The sequence below is a fragment of the Passer montanus genome, unplaced genomic scaffold (genome assembly GCF_014805655.1).
Source record: "Passer montanus isolate IOZ18808 unplaced genomic scaffold, ASM1480565v1 scaffold1, whole genome shotgun sequence".
NCBI lineage: Eukaryota > Metazoa > Chordata > Aves > Passeriformes > Passeridae > Passer > Passer montanus.
In genome coordinates this window covers 19,495,135-19,520,159 of record NW_024356504.1, presented here as the reverse complement: position 1 = coordinate 19,520,159, position 25,025 = coordinate 19,495,135, and the positions used below count along the sequence as shown (strand labels likewise).

The 25,025-nt window shown below is 39.7% G+C and overlaps 1 protein-coding gene across 4 annotated transcripts in view; it reads left to right on the top strand.

Moving 5' to 3' along the window:
* OSBPL11 (oxysterol binding protein like 11) overlaps window positions 1–25,025 on the top strand; it is a 39,575-nt gene that overhangs the window by 12,229 nt on the left and 2,321 nt on the right. For 3 of the 4 annotated variants that reach the window (XM_039701500.1, XM_039701319.1, XM_039701409.1), the window contains exons 2-12: window positions 3,044–3,112; window positions 4,646–4,821; window positions 5,551–5,630; window positions 6,369–6,545; window positions 10,231–10,432; window positions 14,302–14,447; window positions 16,428–16,568; window positions 18,591–19,089; window positions 20,036–20,222; window positions 22,966–23,148; window positions 24,166–24,319. In XM_039701500.1, the coding sequence (XP_039557434.1) occupies window positions 3,051–3,112; window positions 4,646–4,821; window positions 5,551–5,630; window positions 6,369–6,545; window positions 10,231–10,432; window positions 14,302–14,447; window positions 16,428–16,568; window positions 18,591–19,089; window positions 20,036–20,222; window positions 22,966–23,148; window positions 24,166–24,319 (2,007 nt within the window). In that variant the 5' untranslated portion in view covers window positions 3,044–3,050. Of the gene's footprint in view, window positions 1–3,043; window positions 3,113–4,645; window positions 4,822–5,550; window positions 5,631–6,368; window positions 6,546–10,230; window positions 10,433–14,301; window positions 14,448–16,427; window positions 16,569–18,590; window positions 19,090–20,035; window positions 20,223–22,965; window positions 23,149–24,165; window positions 24,320–25,025 lie in introns of those variants that run through there. The other variant, XM_039701587.1, reaches the window with a different exon arrangement.

The window sequence follows — 25,025 nt, the reverse complement described above, 5'->3', positions numbered from 1 at the left end:
TGAAATCTGTTTTCTAGAAGTCAAAAACTCCTATGTTGGAAGTTTTGGAGGCTTTTGAAATAGACTGGTGACTTTGGAACAGGTTTTGCCAGCACTGTTTCCAATGAAACAACAGTAGGGGCTTACTCATATTTTATGAACTGTGGTTATCTGTGAGCAGAGCCAGTGCTTGAACCTCAACCTCTTGTTCTCAAAGTCTGCCATTTTACAAGCTTTCTGTAGTGCCCTGTAGAGCCTGGGTGTCAGTTCCATACTAGTGAAATGTTACTTGGTTTTCTTTGGGTTGGGTGTGTTTTTGTATTTTTTTTTAATGTTAACTGCCTTACATCACTGCTTTAGCAACAATACATATCTTGGTTTAACTCTTGCTGTGGAAGCACTAATCTTAAAATTTTTGAAGAAATGCTTTAGTTACAATCCCTGGCCTTGTTCATAAATAATACTGAGAATATTTTTATGTATTCATACATGCAGAAGAAGATTAGGAAGTTAACTGTGGTTCTGTCATCAGTTTATGTATAGTTATAGAGTTTACTTCTTTGTGAATTGCAGTTTGCAGAGTGGGTTTAGAGTTCTTTAGTGTATATAATTTTCACTTATTTAAAAATAAGCCTTTGTTCAAATGTTGAAATATTAGTTCTCAGTCACTTTCTCAGACTTCCATGGGGCAGTGTTTCCAAAGCCTTTCAGCTGAACCCTCCAGGACTGATGAGGTTAGAGATATAAATTATTGAAGAGGAGGCATTTGGAGATGTTTGGGTCCAGACAAAGTGAAAATTCAAGTGGAAAGGAGCATGCAGATGATGGGAAAATGTGATGGTAATTTGGTGTGGAACTACATCACCAGAAGAGCTTCACTCCCTTCTACAGTGCATTTTTCTGCATGACAAAATCAGCTATTTTATCTGTCACACCCAAGAAAAACCCCAGAGGTCAAATGATTTTAATCAAAGGCTATTTAATTTCCCCTTGTCAGATGAATGGACTTCCATAGGTCATACATACAGTCCTGCTGCATTCTCTGCAGTCTGAAGTTACCTTTCTGATTTTTTTCTTGGGTTCTGTTAAAGAACCTGTGATTTGGGCACATAAGTTAGTGGGGGAGCAGTGGCTGTAGCCCAAATGTGCAGGGCTATGTGCAGTGTCTCACTGAAAAGCAAGGGTGTAGCTTGCATTCACTGGAGCTGAAGAACAATTAGCTGTGACTAGGGACAATTTTCAGATGAGTAAAACCCAAGCTCATGCATTTTTATGACTATGCAATCTCATAATTTTCAGCTAAATTAAGACAGTGAGCAAGTCTAAACTGTACTTCCCTTGTATGCCAATAATAACAAATGAGAGGCGTCTGCAGAGGATGAGTTTGATTATGTCTCCTTTAGCTTCTCTGTACATTTAAAATATACAACACCCTCTGCTCTCCTTGGTTTTATTTTTATCTGTAGTACCACTTAATGAGCTATTAGAAATTAAATTCCTAGATAGTCCTGCTGGCTGCTCTCCATTGCAGGATATTACTGCAATACTGGTTGCTGCTGTAATAGCTAGGACACATATTTTTGCTTTTAAAAGTAGCATTTAAAATCAGCAGCTTGGTTTTTTTTTCCTTCAAAAAATGTACTTTCTTGTATCTCTTGGCTTGTGTTATATCACTGAATGGCAGTGATTTACTCTGTGGCTGTTTTCATTAGTGTCACCCTAAATGGTTTTCTTTTAGATGAAACAGTGTGACATGTTATATTTATCAAACTGTCATTAGTCTGCTGTCTATAAATGAGGTGTAGACAGCAGCTTCAGCTGTTACTTAGAATTTAGCCCAGTACTTAGCCCAATTATCTTTGCAACCCAGACCCACTAAGGGAGATGATCCCTTGGTTCTTATAGTCCTGTTTTTCCCCCTTTTCCCCTTTTGCTGACGTGGGGCTACTTTGTCCATTTAACAGCCAAGAGAGATTGCTGCTCCTCCAATGGACTCTGAATAATTTCATTTAATCTTCAACCTACTACAGCCTACAGAAATTTTAATTTAAAATTTAAATAAGAAACAAATTTCTTTTGGAGAAGCAAATAGTGTCTGATATTTGGGTCATTGTTTCAATTCTTCTTTGTAATAATAGGAACTTTCTTCTCATGTTGGATCTGAATTGCCAAGAGTGTGTTCCTCAGTGTGAGGTTATGCCCTCACCTATGGTGAGGTGAGGGCATTGAGATGGCATTTCTAGGTTTATGGGAACATACAGCATAAAGTGGGTCTTTAAACTGTGGTCTTAAAGTGAGTAATTTGTAGCCAAGGTACTTTTAAGCCTTATTTAGGGCAATTGATTTTCAGAAATGGCAATGTATTTTTGCATATAGTGATATTAAGTCTCCATGCCAAGTGCCTTTGGTGGATTCTCATTTTTGGTGGGTGTTGCAAGTCAAATCTTTAAAGGAGAAACTACTGGATTTTCCTGTCAGGCCAGAGGAGATGTTTTGGCTTCTGGTTTAGGTCTCAGAATATGTTGATGTGACCTGCACCTGCATGTTGTGTTGTGTAGAACATCTGTTTGGGAGCATGACTGTGTAGGGGAAGGGTGCTGGACACAAGGAATTAAAAACACCAGACTGATGTAGGAGTAGCTACAGACTGTTTAGGTTGGTGGCTGCAATCCAGGGGTCTGTTAATAAACTACTGAAAGGTAGTTTATTTGTTCAGGAGCCCAAAAGTACAAAATTTGTATTGAAGAGAGAGCAGGAACCAGAAGCAGCATGGACACAAAGTCTTTTAATTACCTGAAACTTGTAAAAATGGGTCTAGAAGTGCCTATTGAATTGATGCAGCTACTTATGGTCTGAAATTATTTGAAATTCAGTAAGTCTGGTTAAATTGCCATAAGAAACTATTTTTGGAACAAGGCTGGAAAATCTTTAAAGTGTAACGTTATTAAATTGATAGTGCCATTCTAAAAATGAACATAAAATTCATCTCTTGAGAATAAAGATGGTCAGAAGGATCTAAAATACGTTTGGTATTGTCTGATGGCTTTTCTCTCTCTTTTTATAGTGATCACATGGAAAATATTTGTGGCTACTTAATGAAATACACCAATCTTGTCACTGGCTGGCAATATCGGTAAGTGTTTTATTGCTTTTTAGTGATGTTGGTGTCTGCAGCATCCAAATGAACATGTTTCAGAGTTTTTTAATAACACCTAGATTTCCCTATTTCTAGTAGGCAAACTTCATGCAAGAATCCTACGCTTTTAACAATATAGATTAAGCTAATGTGTAGATAAATAATATTTGTATTAAGGCATTAATATAAAAAAGGCATAGGCAATATAAAGCAGTTAACTAATTTAGTGACTCATAACTATGTTTGTGTGTGTAAAAAGCATTAGGTTTTTTCTCCTTTTCCATTAAAAAATATTGTCTTTGTGTTTTCTGTTGAGTCTTTACCTTTGTGCCAAATTATCCTATCACTTAAAAAAAATAAGACTTCATTACTATAAATTCAAACTCAAACAGACTTTTCCCTTTCCCCAGGGTGTCTTTTCCCCTGGAACAACTTGATTTTCTGTGTCAGGTGAAATTCTCTAGTCAGGTTTAATGCTGTTCCTAAAGCAGCACAGTGCAACCAAATTAATGTTGGAGAGACAAGTCCTTAGTGTACCACACTGTGCCACCTGTGCTGCCCTGGCATGGAGTGACTCATGTCAATATACTCAGCATTAAACTCAAGTGAAAGTTGAAGCACAATGTCCAGTTCCATTAAAAAAAAAAAAATGGAATTGCTTCACTTTCATGATTTTGCATCCCAGCTCCTTTGTATCTGGGGCTGTTTTACTTTTAATGTATGTAGTTTAAGGATTTATTAAGCCCTAATGATTCAGGATATAATTTTTGATTCCCAAAATCTTGTGATAATATTCTTCTGTGGGCACATTGTTCTGTTGTGCAATCCCTGCACTCTAAGAAAAAAAAATACCAAGAAATCAATTTCTGTGCCATCTTGGGGACATAATTCACATGTTTAGGGTTTTCCTGGCACAAGTCTTTTACTGTGTCAGGTGAAATTCTCTAGTCAGGTTTAATGCTGTTCCTAAAGCAGCACAGTGCAACCAAATTAATGTTGGAGAGACAAGTCCTTAGTGTACCACACTGTGCCACCTGTGCTGCCCTGGCATGGAGTGACTCATGTCAATATACTCAGCATTAAACTCAAGTGAAAGTTGAAGCATAATGTCCAGTTCCATTAAAAAAAAAAAAAATCTGGAATTGCTTCACTTTCATGATTTTGCATCCCAGCTCCTTTGTATCTGGGGCTGTTTTACTTTTAATGTATGTAGTTTAAGGATTTATTAAGCCCTAATGATTCAGGATATAATTTTTGATTCCCAAAATCTTGTGATAATATTCTTCTGTGGGCACATTGTTCTGTTGTGCAATCCCTGCACTCTAAGAAAAAAAAATACCAAGAAATCAATTTCTGTGCCATCTTGGGGACATAATTCACATGTTTAGGGTTTTCCTGGCACAAGTCTTTTAGTCCCAATCCCAGCTGTGCAAACTTGTAATGAGAATATTGACTTCTCCCAGTACCACCACCTGTACAAAAAAAAAAAAGCTGGTTTTATTTAGTGTATTTGCTTTGTTATCCCTGCAGGTATTTTGTGTTAAACAATGATGCTGGCCTGCTGGAGTACTTTGTGAATGAGCAGTCTAGACATCTGAAGCCCAGAGGTACCCTGCAGCTGGCTGGAGCTGTCATTTCACCCAGTGATGAGGACTCTCACACCTTCACAGTCAATGCAGCCAGTGGGGAGCAGTATAAACTAAGAGGTAGGACCTGGATGCTTGGGCAGGGCATCCTTCCACTAGAGGACAGTCCTGGCTCTCACCTGGGGCTGCAAGGCCAAAGAGAGAGAACCTGGTTGGAAAAGTGCTGCCATGAAAATTATGTGCAAGACTTCCATCCCACTGTTCAGGTAGAAATGGTCTGTATTTATGGATATGGTCCATAATGTTTGGGTTTGAAGACCTTCAGAAGACTTCATATGTGTAGAGTGGGGTTTAATCTTCATGTATATTGTCCTTCAATTGTGCTGATTCAAAGTTTTCTAAATCATTGTAAGTGGCAATACTGTGGTGATGCTCACAGAGAATTTAATTATTCAGTTTGTTAGTCACCTTATGGTGGTTATAAAAGCCCATTCTCTGATTTTGTAGGCTGCAGAAATCTAGGCTGATAACTTTGAGTATTTCTTCCCTTGAGGGTTTGCTGTAATTTTCTAATTTGGAGTACCTTACTCTTATTGCAGGAAAATGTTTCATGTTGTTAGATTACAATATTTGTAAGGGCAGTTATGGTTTGTTGATGTTTTTTAATTTATTTCATAACACTGAAAAATAGCATAAAGAAAAAAGAAAGTATATACTATTTATGTTGAACTTAACGTTATAGTTACTTTGCACTGTTAGTCTTGTGATTTTTAAGAATGAAGCAGTTGTTTTTGCCCATACTTTGAAATGTCTTGATTTAACAGAATCCTTTTGGTTTGCTTTTATTAGCTACAGATGCTAAAGAGCGGCAGCACTGGGTTAGCAGGCTACAGATATGCACCCAGCATCACACAGAAGCTATTGGAAAGGTATGACTGGTGCTCCCATGGGCAAAAACCTGCCTGGTGGTAGAAGCAGTTGCAAATACAACTTCAGTGTTATTGAAGCCCTTCCATTTTGGGAATGTTACTTTTTTTTAATGTTTTTTTAAAATTTTTTCTAAAAGCCACTCGGCAGCCCACAGATAAATTTAGGGTTAATTCCCTTGTTTGAGAAAAAAGTCCTCACCGCTGTATCTGGGAACTGTTGTTTCCATTTGCTAACCATGTGATGGGGATGTGTATAGTGTATTTTATAGAACCTCCTGATTGCCATAACACCTGTTCTGATACCTGAATAAAGTCTTGATTTTAAGTTACAATCAGCATCTTTTAGCTGGGTCTGTTGTAAGAGACAAGTAAAACTAATAGCTCTGAATGAAATTTCATTCTTTTAAATGTCAGTCCTATCCCTGCAGGATCTATTAGGAGTAATTTTCTGGTGCTGTTGCAGATCAAGGACTGATCTTCAAGTCAGAGAAGTGATACTTACAGATCAATCTCATTTCACAGATTCCTCTTAATTGGACTGTAAAAGAGGACACCTAGAAGCAAACAGTGGAAAATATTTAGCAGTTGCTACCAATGCATTATTAGGGCTTTGCCATTTTTCCTTGCTCTATAAAAAATTAAAAATTGATCTATTATGCTGTATCTTTTGCATTAGAACATTTGCTGGTTATTAGGATTAATTGTAAATGTTTCTCAATATGCTTGTTTATTCACTAGAACAACCCTCCTCTGAAATCTCGCAGCTTCTCTCTTGCATCTCAAGGAAGTGCCAACTCTCCTGGCGTGCAGAGAAGACCCAGTCAAAATTCCTTCTTCAATGTTGGACATCACAGATTGCCAACGGGAAAAAGAGTTCCCATTATGCAGCCAGATCACCTTGTAGATGTTAGAGAGGTTTGTATGCTTTAAATTCTCTTGCAGAGAGCTGTGGTGTTATTCGTAAGGTTGTGGAGAAACCTGCTGTTCTTAGTTAGATATATTGTCAGTAGCATGTCCTAAGCTATTATTGCACAGCTGTGTGAGGATAAGTAACTTGTCCTGGCTAATTGTAGAAGTACATGGTGTGTATTTGGTGACTTTTGTACTCTGAGTAGTATCCTGAAGATAGAACCATGCTACATCTTTGCAAATTGTAGCACTACAAGTGACAAGGGAATATCCTTAAGGGGCATAACATCACATACTGTGATACCATTGTACACTTCTCTTCCCTTGTCAAGCTATAGAAGAACTGACTAAGCTGTGCTTGTATCTCTTATGACTAAGGAGAAATTGGTCATGATTGATATTTCAGAATGCTGATACCATTTTCTGGTATGCTGATTCATTTAGACACATTGTCTAGGGATGGGTGTGACTGAACAGAGAGCAATTCAGATGCCTGTTTTTTTCCCTCTCTGTGTTCACTACACTATATTTTGTGTGTTTGGGGAGAAAAATCCAGAAATAATTACCTTTCCATCTTGACTGACAGAGCAGACTGAGTACTGGTTGATTTTAACTTGTGAATATATCCAGGGTGGATCTTGCCTATCTAAAGATAATGCATTGCAAACCTGTGTTACTTAGTGGTGGTACTGATGTTAATAATTATTTTAGTGTTAACTGTAATTAGTGTGGTGTAATATATTTCTTGGCAAAAATAAATTTCTAATGGAGGGCTTTTTAATTTAATGAATAAAGATCCGGGAAGTGTGAATAGCTAGAAATAGAATTTAGACAAATTGGAATAGAAGAGTGTTGTATAATGTGAGCCTCATTAACCTTAAAGTATGTGGCTGAGCACTGTGGTAAGTTCTCCAGTAACTGGGTGTTGCAGATACTTTCACTGGTATGGCATGCTGTCCTTGTGCCTTGATTTATATCAGCTATTGAGGTCTAATTATTCAGGAGTTTACACAAGGTGACTGACTCTTTAAACCTTGGAGTCTGTGAATCTCTCTCCACAGCAGATTGTTCTTGCAGATGTCTTGCAAAAGGGTAATTGCTACCATCCTGTTTTTATCCTCTTAGAGCAGTAAAGTCTCCTATAGTGCTAATGCAGAGATGTGTGAAGTGCTGCTAGGTACTCAGGAAAATAAAAATGTTTCAAAAATGGCTTTTTCACTTTTTGAATTTTCCAACACCATTATGGCATACAAAATTTCAGGGAGGAAAGAGGAGTATGTGTGAGCTGGAGCACTGAAGCAGTGGCTTGTATCCTGTAATTGGAATAAAGTGGAATAACTTTTCTTGGCACTGCAAAGAGCACAGGAAGCTATTCATGCTCTCTTGATTGCTACAGAGTTTGGTGGCACAGCATGATTATTTATCAACTTAAGAACTTAAGACTTGTACAGATGAAGAATCCTTAGTAGTGCTGACGCTTTTGAATGTTAATGTTAGTTTGCTTGCTTTTTTTAAGCTAAAATGCTTGTTGGATACAATGCCTACTGTTTTGTAGATATGATTAAAATACTGAAAGGCAGATATGTGCCTGTTACCCCTGAGCATGGTACAGCTTGAACAGAAATTAATTTTGAAAAGCTGTGGGAAGAGCAACTTCTTTCAAAGAATATACTACATTGTGACCTTCTTTCATTTTCCCATGAATTGCACTGTACCTGAGTCTCCCTTGGCAGTCCCTTTCCCTTTAACTGCCCCTTGTTCTTGGCTGAATGTGTCATGATGCTGACGTGGTTACTGTGCAAAGCAGGAGGTTTAAGAAGATCTTTTTGCTAACTTGCACTAAATGCAGGTGTCTGTGTGTTTGCAAAGTGAAAACAATAGCCTGTGTATTTTTCCAAGATTTTGAGTTTTTAGTCACCGTGCTGTTCTTCTCCTGCAACTATTTTTTTTCAGAGCTGAGTGTATAATTAAGAAAAACCTTAAGACTGTTCAAAGTGTGTCCTTTGAAAGGGAAGATGTGCCTATTTGAACTTCATAGCTAAGCATAGCATGGCTTGTCCTATTGTCTGACCTGATCCTGGAATGAAGTGCTTGGGGCCTGCCACATGGTGAATTACTGACAGTAAAGGTCACCAGGATTGTGGTGATTTGTCAACTGATAAATCTGTGGGGTTTTTGTGGGAGTTTCTTTTTAAGCCAACACACTTTTTCAAAGTTGGAAAAAAACTGCACACAAAGGCTTTTATCACACTTGTGACTGGAGAAAAATGAGACACATGTTGTGATAGCAGCTGATGTGTTTGCATAGGCAAAGCTATCTATAACTCAATGTTTTAGTAGCTTTCTGCCCTGTTGCTCTTGGTATATACTAAGGCTGACTCTGCACAATTAACACCAGTTTTAAAGAACCACTGCTTTGTAAATTCACACCTTTGAATGCTATGGAGCCAAGCCCTTAAAAGTTCCAAAGATCACATACTATGAACTTGGATGAATACACGTTCCTTTAGTATTGCATAAAATTTGAGAAGCAGTTGCTGGAAGGGATTGCAGGTAGTAGTACTGAAAAAAAAAGTCAGTCAGATACTGCTAGGATTAGGAATTAAATTATTGGAGTGAAAAGGCTGCCTAGTACCATAGCAGTTAAATGCATATTTCTTTAAAGACTTTTAAAAGAAATTCTGCTGCTGCTCTGCTAAATCAATCTGTCCTTACATTTACCTTCACTACCAGAACATATAATGATTGCAGGGCAGTGCTGTCCAGTTACATGGATGCTGTTTGTTGTTCCTCTCCAGAAAGGGGACTAGCATGTGTAAAAGTTTGCTTTCATCCCTGTGATTCAAAATTGGGTAGTATTTTGTCTCTGTGAGTATAAAGAAGAAAGTGCTGCTTGATGGCTGCTGTGCTTTGCCCCTGTACCTCATGTGGGCAGATTCTGTGGTTTAGGTGTGTGGAGTTCTGTGTGAAGGAGAAAAGGAACATGGAGGGAGAGCAGGGGGAACAATGACAACAGGGCAGCTGCAATTTGAGCACAGAATGAAGGTGAAAATCCTGCTGGCTTTTCTTCCCTCCTTGCAAAGTAAATGCTGAGATGGTGACAATCAGTGTGGTGCCCATGCAGAGAATAAATGAAGATCCTTTATGATTTGAGCCAAAATGAGGAATACAGGTCTTCTTTGTTAAAGTACTGCACCTCTGATTGCAGGGAGTGAAAAAAGTCTTGATACCCACAGACAGCAGATCCTATTCCAGAGCACAGAGCTAATTACTTCTCACACAGAGTGCATGTGGGTGATGCCTTAGGATTTTAGCTTTTATATTTTTCATATATTTGTAATCCTGCAATTCCCCTCTCACCCCCATCCCTATCAACTAGGCATGAAAGTGATATCTACTGCACCAAGCGTCTTGTTCAAATTCATCTTTGCCTTTTTTTTAAAAGTCACTTTGGTATTCTTTTGCTTGTTAATAAAATGCCATGTATTTTTGTGAGTAGATTGGTCATGCATTTAATGACTCAGTAGTAGTTCTCATAATCAAGAGAAAAAAGTACAGTTAATTTTATATATATCTGTTACCGTGTGGTTTTATTATTGTCCCAAAACCATTTTTGATCCTCTGTGTGCACAGCTGAACAGGTATCACACAACACTCCTACCACCTGATAAGTGACTGTTTTGTTTGACAGATGATGTCTCAGGCTGAGGGCCAGCAGAGAGACTTGATCAGGAGCATAGAATGCCTTCCTGCCTCCGGTCACCTTACATCCTTGGATCAAGACCTATTGATGCTCAAAGCAACTTCCATGGCAACCATGAACTGCTTAAATGACTGTTTCCATATTCTCCAGTTACAGCATGCTTCTCAGCAAAAGGGATCCTTACCAGCAGGTGGGTATAGGTGTTCACAGAGAGCAGAACTCTGGAACAGATACAAATCCCTTCCTTGCAAAAATGCTCATTCCACTAACACGTGGGCAAAGCAAACTGCTGACTGTCTGGTTTCTTGTGAATTTTTCCAGACCCCAACTTGTGTTGGGTGGAACTCTGTGCATGTTGAATATATATTTTTCAAATATTTATTCTGTAACATCTAATTGTTGTGCAACATCTCACAACAGAATAAACTACATAAGGCACCCCAGCACGAAGGCTGCCTTTGGGGTATAATTGTAGTAGTGGAGGGGGAATTCTATGGGATTGCAGATTCTAAGGCATATAGTGTTCACTACATCTCTGCCAAATGTCATGCTTTTTAAATTCTTTTTTTGCACACTGAATACCTATTATTAGTACTTACATGTGTGTAGCTTCCATTTCCAATTAAGCATTAAAATACAAAACTCTAAATTTGCACTGATTGTTAAAATACTTATTTAAATATCAGTATTCTTGTTTTGAGTTACTGCCTTAGTCTAAACCATGGTCTAAGGACAAGTGTTGTGTTCTATTCTGAGGCCAGAATAGACTTGCAAGTAAATGAAAATTGCTTAAAGGTTGGGGAAAATAGAAAATCTCTTCTAGTAAACGACTGACTACCCCAACAAACAAACAAAACCATCCCAAACCCTGCTGCTCATGGGTGTGGAATATGTGCATTCACAGGCAGCAGACAAATATGTTGCCATGTCTGCACAATTGATCACTTCTATGAAAGTAAGAGCTTAGTGGAATTGTTCTACCTGATTCAAGTGCTGTGTATGGAATTGAATGTGGTCATGGTTGTTTGTAAATTCTTCTGCATCTTATTGTGCCTTTTTTCATGTGTTTACTTTGTGGCTTTTTGTGAGGTTTATAGGATTTTCAAATGCTTCTCTTACACAACAGATCAGTAGATATAGTAAGTATGTAACAAAGGACACAAATTTTCTCTCCCCTTATCTGTCCCGTATTCTTCTCATATTTGTGGTGCCTGCTTTGCCTGGGCATATTATTTCTGAACTGTAATTAATTTAGCTTCCCAGATGAAAAAAAAGTTACACAAAAGTATTAAAACTGTATAAAAAGTGTTTGTGATTCTGAAATCACCAAAAACGTTAAAAGAGAATATGTGAATAGATTGAATTAATTTTTTTGCTGTATTTCAGTTCAAAATTTCATTTTAAACACAAAAAACTGGATGGCAACTCTTGAGATATTTGTCTGAACTCTGAAGTTATACTGAAAGAACTCTTCCTAGTCTCTGTGAATTTTTTCACTGTTCATGCATAACTGTGGGAGATGCACATCAGAAGTATTTTTGTTTTGGCATTTTCACATATGCACTGCTAAGGTGATTTTTTGACTTGTATCTGGGAACATAAATAGGGTCCAATGAGCACCACTGTAATAACTTAAGAAGATAGTTTTGGTTTGGGAATTTTTTTTTGACAAGCGATGTAGGTTTTTAATTTTTTAAACCATGCAGGGAAAAGCTTTAATTCACTGGCTGCTATTCAGCTGGTATCTGCCTGTTATGGCTGAATCTAAAAATACTCCTTGAACATGTCCAAATCTTGAAGATTTCCAGTGATATCCTGGGGAGATGGATGGAGAAGAGAGGATCAGCAGATTGGATGATGCATTACTGGGGCCAGAGTTAAAAAGAGACCATTAAAAGAATGCATGTGTCTTTCTGCAGCCTTCCCTCTGCCCCCTGCTGTGGCCTTTCTTGAGACACTGTAATACATTTGTTCCTTTCAAGGATTGCCAAGAACTTAAAAAAATTATATATTTTTAAATCCATTTAGCTTAGATTTCTCCTCTTGAATAAGGAGGGCTACTTCTGGTTCAGCTGGTGGAGCCAGGCTTAAAAACCAAGGATTAAAAATGCTGTAAGAGTGCCAGTTTGCTGTAGATTATTAGATGACAAAAAAGCCAAACAAACCCACAACCAAAAAACCAAACAAAAAAGAAAACAATCAGAAGACTGAAAATACTGCCCCAACACATCAAAGTGTGTTCTGAATCAGAAACTTAAAGATTAACAAGTTCCACCTATTAGCTTTTGTGCAACAACGATTTGCAGCTCTTGAAGAAAAATGTAGGAAGTGAAAATCAAGAGGTTTGCACTGTGCCAGAGAGGAAGTGCTGACAACTGTTTAAAAAGAAATTGGTGAAGACTGTAGGGGAGGAGGATGTCACAAGGAAGGAGAATGGCTTGTGCCTATGCAAAATAGCTGACAGCAGATTTGTATATGCTTTTCCAGTGGAAGAGAAGTCTTAAGGTGGTATCTTGTCCATTCACAAGGATTATGGTTTTTAATTTTTTAAACCATGCAGGGAAAAGCTTTAATTCACTGGCTGCTATTCAGCTGGTATCTGCCTGTTATGGCTGAATCTAAAAATACTGCTTGAACTTAAGCCACAGGTAGTAGCTCAAATCTTTCAAAAATACCCTCTTAACAGCAAAAAATAAACAGAAAATACAATAAATAAGGCTATTTTAGGTGCAGCTGATAGAAATGTTAAAGAGAGGCTATTGGGTAAATTCAAGCTAATACAGAGGCAGAGAGTGTGGATGAAAAGCAGCCTAGAACATGCAGTTAGAGATTAGTGTGTTGAAAGTTACAGCTTAGAAAGAACATGTCATGGAGAGATTTTTAAGATAAGTAAAGCCTATTTAAAAAGGTGTGATGGCAACCTTCTGAATATCTTATTTTTTGACTTCTTTGAAACTTCTGTTTAAATTGCTTTAATTTAGTATGGTCAGGAATTCTTGTTTCTTATGATGTAGTGGATTAATGAGTAATGGATAATGAAAATAAGCTGCTTGGCTGTGGAAAATTTATCTTGTCTCAAATAGCAAAGCTGGACTTTTTTCCTGTATTTTCCTGGTAAAATGCTGCTGTTTATCTGAATTAAGCTTACTCTGCCTGTTTTGGTTGAGGATGTGACCTAGTTGCAGGTGACAGGGGTCTGGAAATAAAGGATTGTGTATCCTATGGGAAGAGACAACAGACACCGTAGTATAGGTGTCTTAGTATAGCACAGGGAGCTGCTGTCTGGTGGTAGAAATTCAGCTTTCTTAATAATTTCTGTGTTTGCAACCCAGCCAAGATGGTTTGTCAGTTTGTGTATTCTTCAGTAAAAACTGATTGGAATCACCTGTACAGTTATTGCCCTTTGAAAAAGAATGGAACATTTGTATAATTAATGAGGAACCTGACCCGTTCTGATAAATTAACTGGGAGTAACTTGAGATGCTGGAATCATCAGGTGGGTAATAGCTTTCCAAACCCTGCAGGTTTGTTTTTTCTTTTTTTTTTTTTTGACAGCTATTATTTATTCAACAGTGTGTGCCTGCCTTCTCTGCAGCTGAGAAAAGACAAGCACCCTCTCCTGAGAAATCAGTGGCAACAAAACTTCTGCTTTAGGTTGTTTTAGTCTAGAACAGAGCTGGGTTTTAGAAGCTGATAAGTGGAAAGCTGTTTTTAATTTTGGTACCAGCTAAAGAGAAGTGTAAGGGCTGCTTAACATTCCCATGATACTGGGCTCCTCCTGTAGTGTCTGATTACACCTTTCATGACACCAACTAGTTTCTCCAGTCCAAGTTGCATGTATTACAGCTCGCCAATCCCAGTGTTTGTGCTAATGATCACTGAAGGTGGTGTCTCATTGCACCACCTTTGTTTAGTGGCTGCTGGAGGCATTGGCTGCAGGAGGAAGGAATTGGCTGCTTTCGGCTTATTCCCTAAGAAACAGTTCTTTTGTTGGAAACTGCTATTTACTGACCTTGCAGAGGATGAGCAAGCTTCAGCGCAAACTTTCCTTTGCTTCAGGAACGACAATCAGTTGGTTGGAACCGAAGATCTCCCTGGCAAACCACTTCAAAAATGGAGCAGCTCAGAATTTCCCAGCAGAGATAAACAAGCCAGCATCTGTCAGAGAAGAGCAGTCCATTGCAGAGCCCTGCCAGCTAACAAGGGTAAGGTAATGTGACATCCCATTTCTGTGGGGGATTATTCGGAGGAATACCTGTAAATGTTTCAATCATATTATGTGGAAGTGATTTAACAACAGTTATTCTCATGGTTAGTTGTGTAGGAGGAGGAGTGAGGACAGTTGCAGTAAGTGAAACTCTCTACCTTGTTTATTCAACAAATTTTTGCTGCTTTATGTAACTTGTTGTCAAGTGGAGTGAGCCAGTTGGGGTGGTAATGCAAAGCAATGAAATAGGGTTTTTGCACTTCATTATTTACTTGTTTTAGATAAACTGCAAGGGCATACTGCCTAAATAAAATTCGTGACACTCTCAAAATAAGCCCAAGAAGAACTGCCTAAGCAGACAAAAGACAAAATTGCTGGTCTTCAGCTATTACATTTCCCTTTCTTTTCTAGGTCTTGTTGCATCTGTTTTTCTTAATCTGAGCAACTCTCATCATTTGACTGCAGGGTGGCTTAATGCATTTGAAATACAGTTACAGTCTGTATCATTTTCAGCTACAGTCTGTATCATTATAACTGACAAAATGGATTTGAATTGCAAAACACTGAAGTGAAAAACCAGCAGGGATTATGATGAAGAACATGTTTTCCTAACTAAGCTAGAAAATCATAATTACATCCTCTTTATGCTAGTTGGTTTCACACAGTTGTTTGGCTGAGACTGTGTAACTGTGAAAAGATAATGTGCTGTTTTATGTCTCTACAATAGCACTTGGCTGTCTTAGAACAAAATCAAAATGGAAAGGATTTTTTTCAATTGCTATAGTTTATAGATTTTTAAATGGGTCAGAGTAGTTACTATTAAGCTAAAAAAAGAAGAGATGAAACAAAACTAGGCGCTTTCAACTAAATCACTTAATTCCTTCCTTTCAGTAATTAAGGTAGTCACAGTTGAGTACTTAATGTATCTGAGGTATGACAGGTGTTATCACTCCCCATAGGTATTTTCACCTCCCTTATTTCTGAGAGCAGAACAGCATAGCATTCTTGGAAAGGAGTCACCTGTGTGATACTGCACTTGTCATCAGGATTTGAGCCCCATGTGAGGGCTTGGCCCCCTGTTTTTGGTGGTTGAGTGTTGATAAATTTGCCTTGAGCCGGGGCAGCTGCTCCAGGACAAAGGCTTTGCTTAGGCAAAGGCATATTGCTGCCTTCCCATGGCATTCAGTGCCTGTCCCCTCTGCATTTGCCTGCCTCCAGCTGTTTGTCCCAGGAGGATGCAGCTCAGAGCCCTAGCAGTGCCAGCATCCCTCCTGCCTGAAGTGTTTGGCTTTCTGCTTGTGCTGTGGTGGTTGTTAGAACAGTGCAGATATAATTTCTAATCTGTCTGCTTTAGTGGAACACACACGGGCACCTGCAGTGTGTGTGTATGCCTGGGGTTTTGTTATTTTATTGACAATACTCCAAGTTACTTTTTTTCTTTTACTGTTACATGTTTGCCCTCACTGCAACATGATAGTGCTTGTGCAGCACAGCTCGTGGATACCAGGCAGGATGGTGGTCAGGGAACTCGGAACTACAGTCTGATAGAGCCTTTGGAGCAGTGAAGGCAACACTGGAAAGGCTGAAGTAGTGTGGAGGTGGAGTGGGTTATTGAGGTGGTTGGAATTGCTGCTAGCTTTTGGTTTGCTGTTTCTGTCTGTTTACATGCTTAACATTCTGTGAACTCACAAAGCTTGCAGGAATTTCTTTTAAGCTTTTTTCTTTTTTCCATGACCCATATGAGAGAGGGTAAGAAATTTGAGCCTGAATCTTCCAGATGGAATCTGCACTGAGTTATCTTCATACCCATTCAAATTCTGCAGCTGTTTATCTTGGGAGTAGATTCCATTGTGTAGCTCTCTGCAGGGGTTTATTTAGTCTTTTTTCATACATGGGCAGTTCAATACAATATGAAGTTCTTTTTGAATACTCTCTGGCCAGTTAGATCTTTGAGCAAAGTTTATGGCTCTTATTCCAGGAACCTGAAGAAATAAATCCAGATGAGGAGCTGGAGGATATCTGTGATGATAAAGAAGATGACCTAGGAGCAGTGGAAGAGCAGCGCAGTGTTATCTTGCATCTTTTGTCTCAGCTGAAACTTGGCATGGACTTAACAAGAGTAAGTAACTGAAGCATGAAGATTGGCTGCAGTAAAAGTGAAGTATCATTTATAACTCAGCTCCTGTATTGAACAGTATTGAGTTGAGTTTGAAATTGTGGCCAGTAAAAACATCAGGTCCCAATATCTGATGTCCCACACTGAGGCAGGTTTAGGTGAAGCATGCTGACTCTATCTTTTCTATTGCCTTCTCTTCGTGTTTTCTACTGTGCTTTTGTTGCCTTTTCTGTAATGGCCTGTCTTTTTTTCAGTGTTTGAGCCTTAGTCTTTTCATGCTGTTTTCTTCAGCCTTCTCATATTTTTCTTTCTGCTTTCTTTCCATGATGTCTTTTCTATCTTGATAATGCTTTTTCACACAACATGTGTAACCCTACACATGTGTCCATGCTGCTTCTGAAAAGAAGTTTTCGTTTGGTTCCCCCTTACCTATCTTTAGATGCCTGTTTAAGCCTCTTTCCTATTCTCATTTCTGTGTTTGCTCACAAGCAGGCAAGAACAAAGTTACACTGGTGGGAATTGGATTTAACACTTGAGTGCAGATCTCAAAAGCAAGCAGCTTGGAAAAATTAACACTCAGGTGCTGTTAGACAACTTGGGCAGCAAATCTGGGAAAATCAGGCTGCTACCAGCTTATGTTCAATTCATTCCTGTGAAGACTTCTTTCCATAAGCACTAGGCACTTTGAAATAAAAAGTGGATTTTACAGTAGCATGGAATGAGGAAAACACTCTATTTCAGAGTTATGGATTATTGGGGTTTTTTAAACCAATGTTTTTTGAGTACTAGCTACATAGCCCCTAGAAACACTTGTATTGTGCAGCTTATGTTTCAGAACATGAGAGGGAAAACAAAAGGTGGTTTGAACCTGGGGCCTGCTGTCTGTGGGTCAGACATAAACCCCCTGCTGCTTCATGAGGATCTGATGAAGTCACTCTATCACACTGAGGATTTGATTTAGGGTATCTTTTGCTCTTAGTTGAAACAAATTGTTGAGCCTGTTTCTCAGTTGTGACTTTTGGTTGTGTGGGGAGAGTTGTGTGTATTCCAGAGGAGGAAAAGCACGGAAGTGGACAAACCTGACTTCAGAATAGGTAATGAAGTTGTTAGAATTGTACTTAGCTCAATATCAGGGTACTGAAGTGAAAAGCCACTTAATACTCAAGGTAAGTGTTGTTACTGCAACAACATGGCAAGTGTATTCACTTTAACTTGACTGTCTATTAAGTCTCAGGTTTGTGCTTTTTCTCTTTGAAAAAGAGATTTAAGTGGTTTTAAATCTGATTTCAATGGATTGTCTTGACCCCATGGTTGAGATACTGTGTTGCTGTTTACAACAGTTAGTTATGTCAGTTATGTAAGTTTAGCTATGCAAGGCTTGTTCCTACTGCAGAGAAGGAAAACACTGATGGTATCCATAGTCTTTCACTCTAGGGAATTGCCCTTGGCTCAGGAAGGGCAGGATTGCTGGTTTGTGTTGAATGAAACTGAAAGTAGAAGGTACCTCTGTTCAGAGGCACAGGATCACCCCATCCTATGCTGCTTCTCATGGATGCTTGTCCCAGTTGCTTTGTGGAGAGAGATTCTGCAAGCTCTCCAGAGCTGGCATAGCTTCCCAGCTTTCCTCTCCATTAGACTATACCTTTCCTAACTTCTGCTCTGAACCTTCTTTGCTGTAGTTTGAGTTCCCCTGTGCTTGTTTTCTGTTTCACAGGTATATGGGACACGTTATCTCTTTGCAGCTCTTTCATGTCTTTGGGTATTTTTACCTGATGCTCAGTTCCTTTCAATGTCTTTAGTCCTACTTGTACTTGCTGGGCTTTTTTCTCCTTGTAAATTGCTTTTCTGGAACTTCAGACCACTGTATTTTGCTCACATCTTACAAGAGGAACAAGAAAGTGCACTCTGAAAGTGTGGTGTCCCCAGCAGGACAGAATCCTCCTCCCAAGGACTTCTCTTCTAAAACACCTGTCTCTGCTTTCCTTACTAGAGGCCTTTGGCTTATGGCCTTTCTGTTATTTCCAGGTGGTTCTTCCCACATTCATTCTAGAGAAGCGGTCGCTGCTGGAGATGTACGCGGACTTCATGTCCCACCCCGATCTCTTCCTGGCCATCACGAACGGCAGCAGCCCCGAGGAGCGCATGATCCGCTTCGTGGAGTATTACCTCACCTCCTTCCACGAGGGCCGCAAGGGAGCCATTGCCAAGAAACCCTACAACCCCATCATCGGGGAGACCTTCCACTGCTCCTGGAGGATGCCCAAGAGCAGCGTGGCCACCGATGCTGGCACCAGCCCCTCTGCTCACTCGCCCTCGGAGCAAGTAACTCTGCCTAAAGATGCAGAAGGGCGAGCGGAGCCGGACTGTTACACGGTGAAATTCGTAGCTGAGCAAGTGTCCCATCATCCCCCTGTGTCAGGGTTTTATGCTGAGTGTGTGGAGAGGAACATGTGTGTCAACGCCCACGTCTGGACAAAAAGTAAATTCCTAGGGATGTCTATAGGAGTGACAATGGTTGGCGAGGGTAAGTGTGAATTCTGTCCTTTGTTCGTTTTAGAAGGGTGTTAAAATATTTTGTCCAATACCTGGGGATTCCAGGCACTTGCATATAAACTACACTCTGGACAAGGGAATGACCAAGGGAACGCTGCGTATGTGAAAGGCACATATTTGGCTGTACAGGCAATTTCTGAAGTTGATATCTCTTGTAGGACCTTTCTCAAATCACAGCTTTTTTCAGAATTTCCCATGTTGTTTGCGCTGATGTCAGACAGCTGTGGGTACTGTGCTTCAGAGGTGTGGGATGGCAGCAGTTAGATGTTGTTTGTTTTCTTGTAAGGGTAAAAGGGAGATCTTGTGCTTTTGGTTTCTTTATAGGAGTCAAACCCACTAATCTTAAAACCATAAGAAATATTTTATTTAATGAGATTCGTGGCATTTATTGGAAAGGTTGCTGTCAGGAAGGAGTTGGGTTTATCTTGGCAGAGAGGTGCAGTAAGGAGAATTGTCTCTGCTTCCTGCCTTCAGATTGGGTAAGGTTTATTACAGAAAGGGAAAGCAGGAGTATTAGCCTTCCTGAGGATCTGCAGTTCAGGAAATTCTTTTGTTATTTCCTTTTGTCAGTGTAAGTCTTGCTGTGCCCCAGAGCCATCAGTAAGAGAGTGGCCAGTCCTTATATGCACTACTGAAAAGTGTGTGCATAGCATGGCATTGTATTTTATGGAACAGTATTATTGACATAACTGTCTTTTCCCAAAAGACACTTAAATGCACATTACTCAGGTTAGTAATATGTTAGTAAAAATGTTTGTCTCTAGAATCTAATAAATGTCAGTGTTGTGTGAGTTTTTTAATTTTCTTTTTGTATGAGGAAAAGTAGCCAGATGTAATATTGTTTATTTGTTTCAACAACTTGTTTGGCCTTTTCTGCAATGGTACTGGTTTACAGATTCTTGTATTTCTTCACACAGGTGTCTTACATCTCTTGGAACACGGGGAAGAATACACCTTCTCTCTGCCCTGTGCATATGCCCGCTCAATTTTAACTGTTCCTTGGGTAGAGCTGGGAGGAAAAGTCAACATTAACTGTGCAAAAACTGGGTATTCTGCAAGTATTAACTTTCATACCAAGCCCTTCTACGGTGGCAAGTTGCATCGGTGAGAACATTTTGTTTGTTTGAAATGAGACTGATCTCACTTTGGAAGCTCCCATGTAATTCTGTTTCGCTTGGTGCTATTTGAAATTCACAAATTCCTTTGGGGTTTTTTGCATTGCTCACGATGTATCTTCCACTTTGCAATAGCTACTCTTGTGTCATAAGAGATAAGTTGGAGGATGTAGTTTTACTTCAGTGATTTAATTTGGAAACTGTTTTGTTATTTGTCTCTCTGAAGTTAGTCACAGATATAGAGGCTTTTTAAAGAGGGATCTGTTCAAGGCAGTGTAACTATTGAAAATTTGACATGGTGATGATTGGACATTGCCAAAAGAATCTCTTGATGGGAAGCAGCAGTGTTGTCATGGTTACTCAGAGTGCACAGGAGTTGCTATGGCAATGGTATGGATTTTTTTGCAGAGTGGCCCTTGTTGTTAGGCCTCAGCTGGATATTGGCTCCTTGGTCCTGTACCTTTTTAGCTGGATAAAATAGAGGAAAATGGTAAGGACAGCTAGACATGTGTCAGTCAGGCCAAGATTACACATAAGTGCCAGCAGTTTTTATGGCAATGGTATGGATTTTTTTGCAGAGTGGCCCTTGTTGTTAGACCTCAGCTGGATATTGGCTCCTTAGTCCTGTACCTTTTTAGCTGGATGAAATAGAGGAAAATGGTAAGGACAGCTATGTGTCAGTCAGGCCAAGATTACACAAAAGTGCCAGCAGTTTTGTATCACTAGTGCAGATTCAGGCAGATACTATGGTCTGCAGTGCTGGCAGTGGTTATGTGTCAGAACAATGCAACTTGGAGAAATACAGAGAGTTTAATGGAGCAGTTCAATATTGCACCTCAGTAGTTTCTCACCTTGTTTACTTTCAGCTGAGAAGAGGCAGTAATTTTGAGAATGATATTAAAATACCGGATGTCAGTATTGTCTTGTTACAGCACAATGCTTGGGAAAAATCAAACTGTTAAAGTTGTGAAGAAATAACTGCAGAGCCTGACCAGGCTGATCTCTGACATCCTGTGGATTCAGGCTTTCAGGGATCTCTTGGGAGCAGGACAGGGAGCCCACCATGTGTAAGAGCTTTGGTGAGGTGTGGAAGTCACAGGATGAGAAGCAGCACAAAATTAAGGCTGCTTGCTTGTCAACCACTTTCTGCTGTTTTCAGTAATTGTTAGTGCTTCTTTATTTCCACAGAGAAAAAAATACTGTAAATGTGTTTTTATTGCTCATGGTTTTTTTCAACAAATCTTAGTTTTTTGTAATGCAAAACTGTGTAAGGAGTGTAAACTCATCAGACTGGGTTTAAAGATATTTCTCATAAGGTTAATTTTGATTTGAGCTGCTGGACCATGGTATGACAGCAGTCTTATCAGCTGCCTCCTGCTGTGAGCTGGCTGTGAGCCTTCCCCCTTGCCCTGGAGATTCCCTGCAGGTCTGCTTTGGCTGGCATCCAGTATCCCTGTGCTGGGAGGTCTGACCTCTGATGCTCATTTCATTGCTTGAGAGATAAATTTCTCTATTTTGATGCCACGGACTGGGGAGGATGGGTAGGTGCAGGCACAGTGGGAAGTGACCAGTGCGTGTGGAAGAAAGGAAGTGGCATTTGTGTCCTGTGCTCCCATTTGCTCTGAGTGTGGCACCAGGCAAGGTGGGAGCACAGAAGTGCTGCTTTCCACTTTCTGGGATGCAGTTGTTCCAAGGACACCATAGCAAGCTGGTGGTGTGCAAGTTAGCTGTGCTCAGCTGCACACAATGGAAGTGTGGAAGGAGATGTAGCCTGTGCTTTGTGTGGGCACTGATGAAATGCAGCAGGGATGGAAAGTGGTGAGTTTTAGGGAGGTTATGTACAGGTAACTACAGTTTAATTGGAGCTAAAGATAGTATCCTTTGTGAATCCTGCAGCACCTTACAAGTGAGAATCTCTCAAGTCTGGTTTGCACAGGCTCTTTTATTTGTTTGTAGAAGAAAAGTTCTGTTTGAGAGTGGCAATTTGCTTGCCAAGCAATGCTCAAAAACTGGGTCAGGATGAAGTTGATGTCAGGAGGTCTTTATACAGGTCTTGAAGATGAGAAGAAAAACATGCATCAGTGTGTGTAATTATAGTGGTACTTCAGCATTATGCAACTCTTTGAATGAAACACTGCCTGTTAGAAAGACACTTTTCTTATCTTGTTATTGGCAGAGGTTTCTGTGGAAGAGACAGGGAACAAAAGCAGTTCTCCTGATTCCTAGTTTCCTACCTTGCTTCTGCCTTTGTGTGTCTGCTGCTTATGTGAGCAACATGAAAATGAGACCACCTACATAAGGAGAAGGTTGAAATGTAAAGATGTGAGATGAAGTGCCAGCAGGTAGTGAGATAAATTCTTGCTAGAAAGTTTAGTTTTAATTTTTTAAATCTGAACTATGTAGCTGATGTAAAACTTCAAGTGGAAATTATCAACTGCTTGTTCTATGTGAATCAGCCTGTGTTAGTTTCTTTTTAATTTTCAATTTCCTGAAGAGGCTTGAACCAAGCTGAAGCCAAAATGGAGTTTCCTGGGTAACATGAAGAGAACTAGAGCAGTGAGTGAAAGTCACTTTGCTCTTTGAGCTTCTCCACACAAATGCAGTTCCAGTAACTAACATTTTTCAAGGCAGTGTGACAAGTTTGCAAACTCATTCAGGTTTGAGTGACTATGTGAGGAATTGTCCTCAGGTTTCTTCAGCCATGGTTTTTTAAAAATAAATTTCTTTCTTAGGGTCACAGGTGAAGTGAAGCAGAACATGACGAACACGGTGGTGTGCAGAGTGCAGGGGGAGTGGAACAGTGTGCTGGAGTTCACCTACAGCAACGGGGAGACCAAATATGTGGACTTGACAAAGCTCTCTGTGACACGAAAACGAGTCCGGCCCCTGGAGAAGCAAGGCCCCTTTGAATCTAGGTAGAGTATGTGTTTGCTCTTGTCTGACCCTTTTTGTCCTAAGCAGTCTGGTGAGTGCCTTAGGAAAAGCTACAAATATAAATTTGTGGATAGTGCTTAGCAGCAGTCATCCACAGTTTTTTTATGTTTTCTAAAAATAAAAATCAAGAGAAAAAAAAGTGCAAAACCCTAGTGCAGGCACGTGGTTGTTTATTTTGCCTCCTATTTATGGACAAAGGTGTTTTTTTTGAGTTCACAAAGTGCTTACCAGAGAATAGAATCTCCCTACTAGTTTTGTTTTTACCCATCAGCTACACAGCAGGGCAGCTCCTGACATCTTCACAAGAAGCTGCTTGTTGAATAACAATTTCAATAGCAGCTTTAAAGAGTTTGCAAGCAGACATTAGATCAGCACTGCCAGAACCTCAGAGCCCTTCCTACCTGCTCCCAGTTGCTGATGTAGGTCTAAGACTTGGCCATGAGCCCTCACCTGCACTGCAATGCTTTGACCTGGGCTGGTTTGTTGTCACAGTCATATTTTCTGGAAAAATCCCTTCACCCAGGATTTTGCTCCTGGGAAGCTGAGAAGCCTCAGAGAAAAAGGAAAACAATTATCTCATTGCTTCTCCTGTGTTTTGCTGCTTTGGAATGTGGTTGGAGATTGTTTATCCAACAGGTGATTATTTCATTAGTTTCATGTGAATTGTTTTGACTTATTGGTCAATTGGGGCCAAGCTGTGTTGGACTCTGGAGAGAGAGTCACGAGTTTCATTATTATCTCTTTAGCCTTCTGTAAGTATTCTTTAGTATAGTATAATTTGATGTTCTTTAATATAATATAGTATCATAAGATGGTAGATTGGCCTTCTGAGAACATGGAGTCAGATTCATCATTCCTTCCTTGGTCTGGGAACCCCGCAAATACAATAGTTTGTCATGTGTAAGTGGAGAGAGTGCTGCTGTTCCACAGTGATCCTGCAGTTTGAGGTGGCTGACTGGGAAGCCTTTGGAACAGTCAGTTACCAGTTGATTTTGTAGGAGGCTGTGGCAGCATGTGACAGAGTCTCTGCGGGATGGAGACATCGATAAGGCTACAGAGCACAAGCGAGCCCTGGAAGAACGGCAGAGGAACGAGGAGAGGCTTCGTGCTGAAACAGAAACACCTTGGTGTACTAAATACTTCCTTAAAGATGTAAGTTTCCAAGAGTCACCTGCTATTGATGAGGGTAGAAGCAGAGCTGTTATGCAAGCAGGGGCACATATGGGTGTGTGTCCTATTAGAAAAAAGTATTTGGCCTTAGATCTTAGAGTTTAGCTTTGTGGGATCCATAGGAGTAAGATGACATAAGAATTCCAAAGCCTGTAAAGGTGTGACTTCATTCTCCACGTTGTAAATGCTTGGATCCTGCATGAAAATGTTTTCCAGTTTCCCAGTCCCGTTTCTTTTACCAAGGACTTCCTTAATACCACATGGAAAATAGTTTTGTGTAAACACATGTGAGCAGACTGTAACAGTAAATACCCAAAGAAAATAATCAGTAGTACTAATTTTGCTGAGGTTGTGTGTTTATGTACCCAACATGTTATTGTTAGCAAGAAGGAATGTGAGTTCATTCTCAACTCTACCACTTTTTTTGTTCTTCTCTGTTACATTTTGGATAGAGCTCATTTGTTCAGTGTCTTAACCTGTATTTCAGTAATAGTAGTAGTAATAATGTAGTAAGACATGCAACAAGGGTAAGTGCAGCCTGCCCAGGAGGATTGAGAAATGCTGGTATGATAACTTTCAAATAGACTTTTCTTGTGCTTCATGTGATGAGACCTTGCTTGTGTAGAGGCCTTTGCTGAGCCCTTTGCAACAGGAGAGTTCTTGAGTAAAATTAGTGCTGTAGTAATTT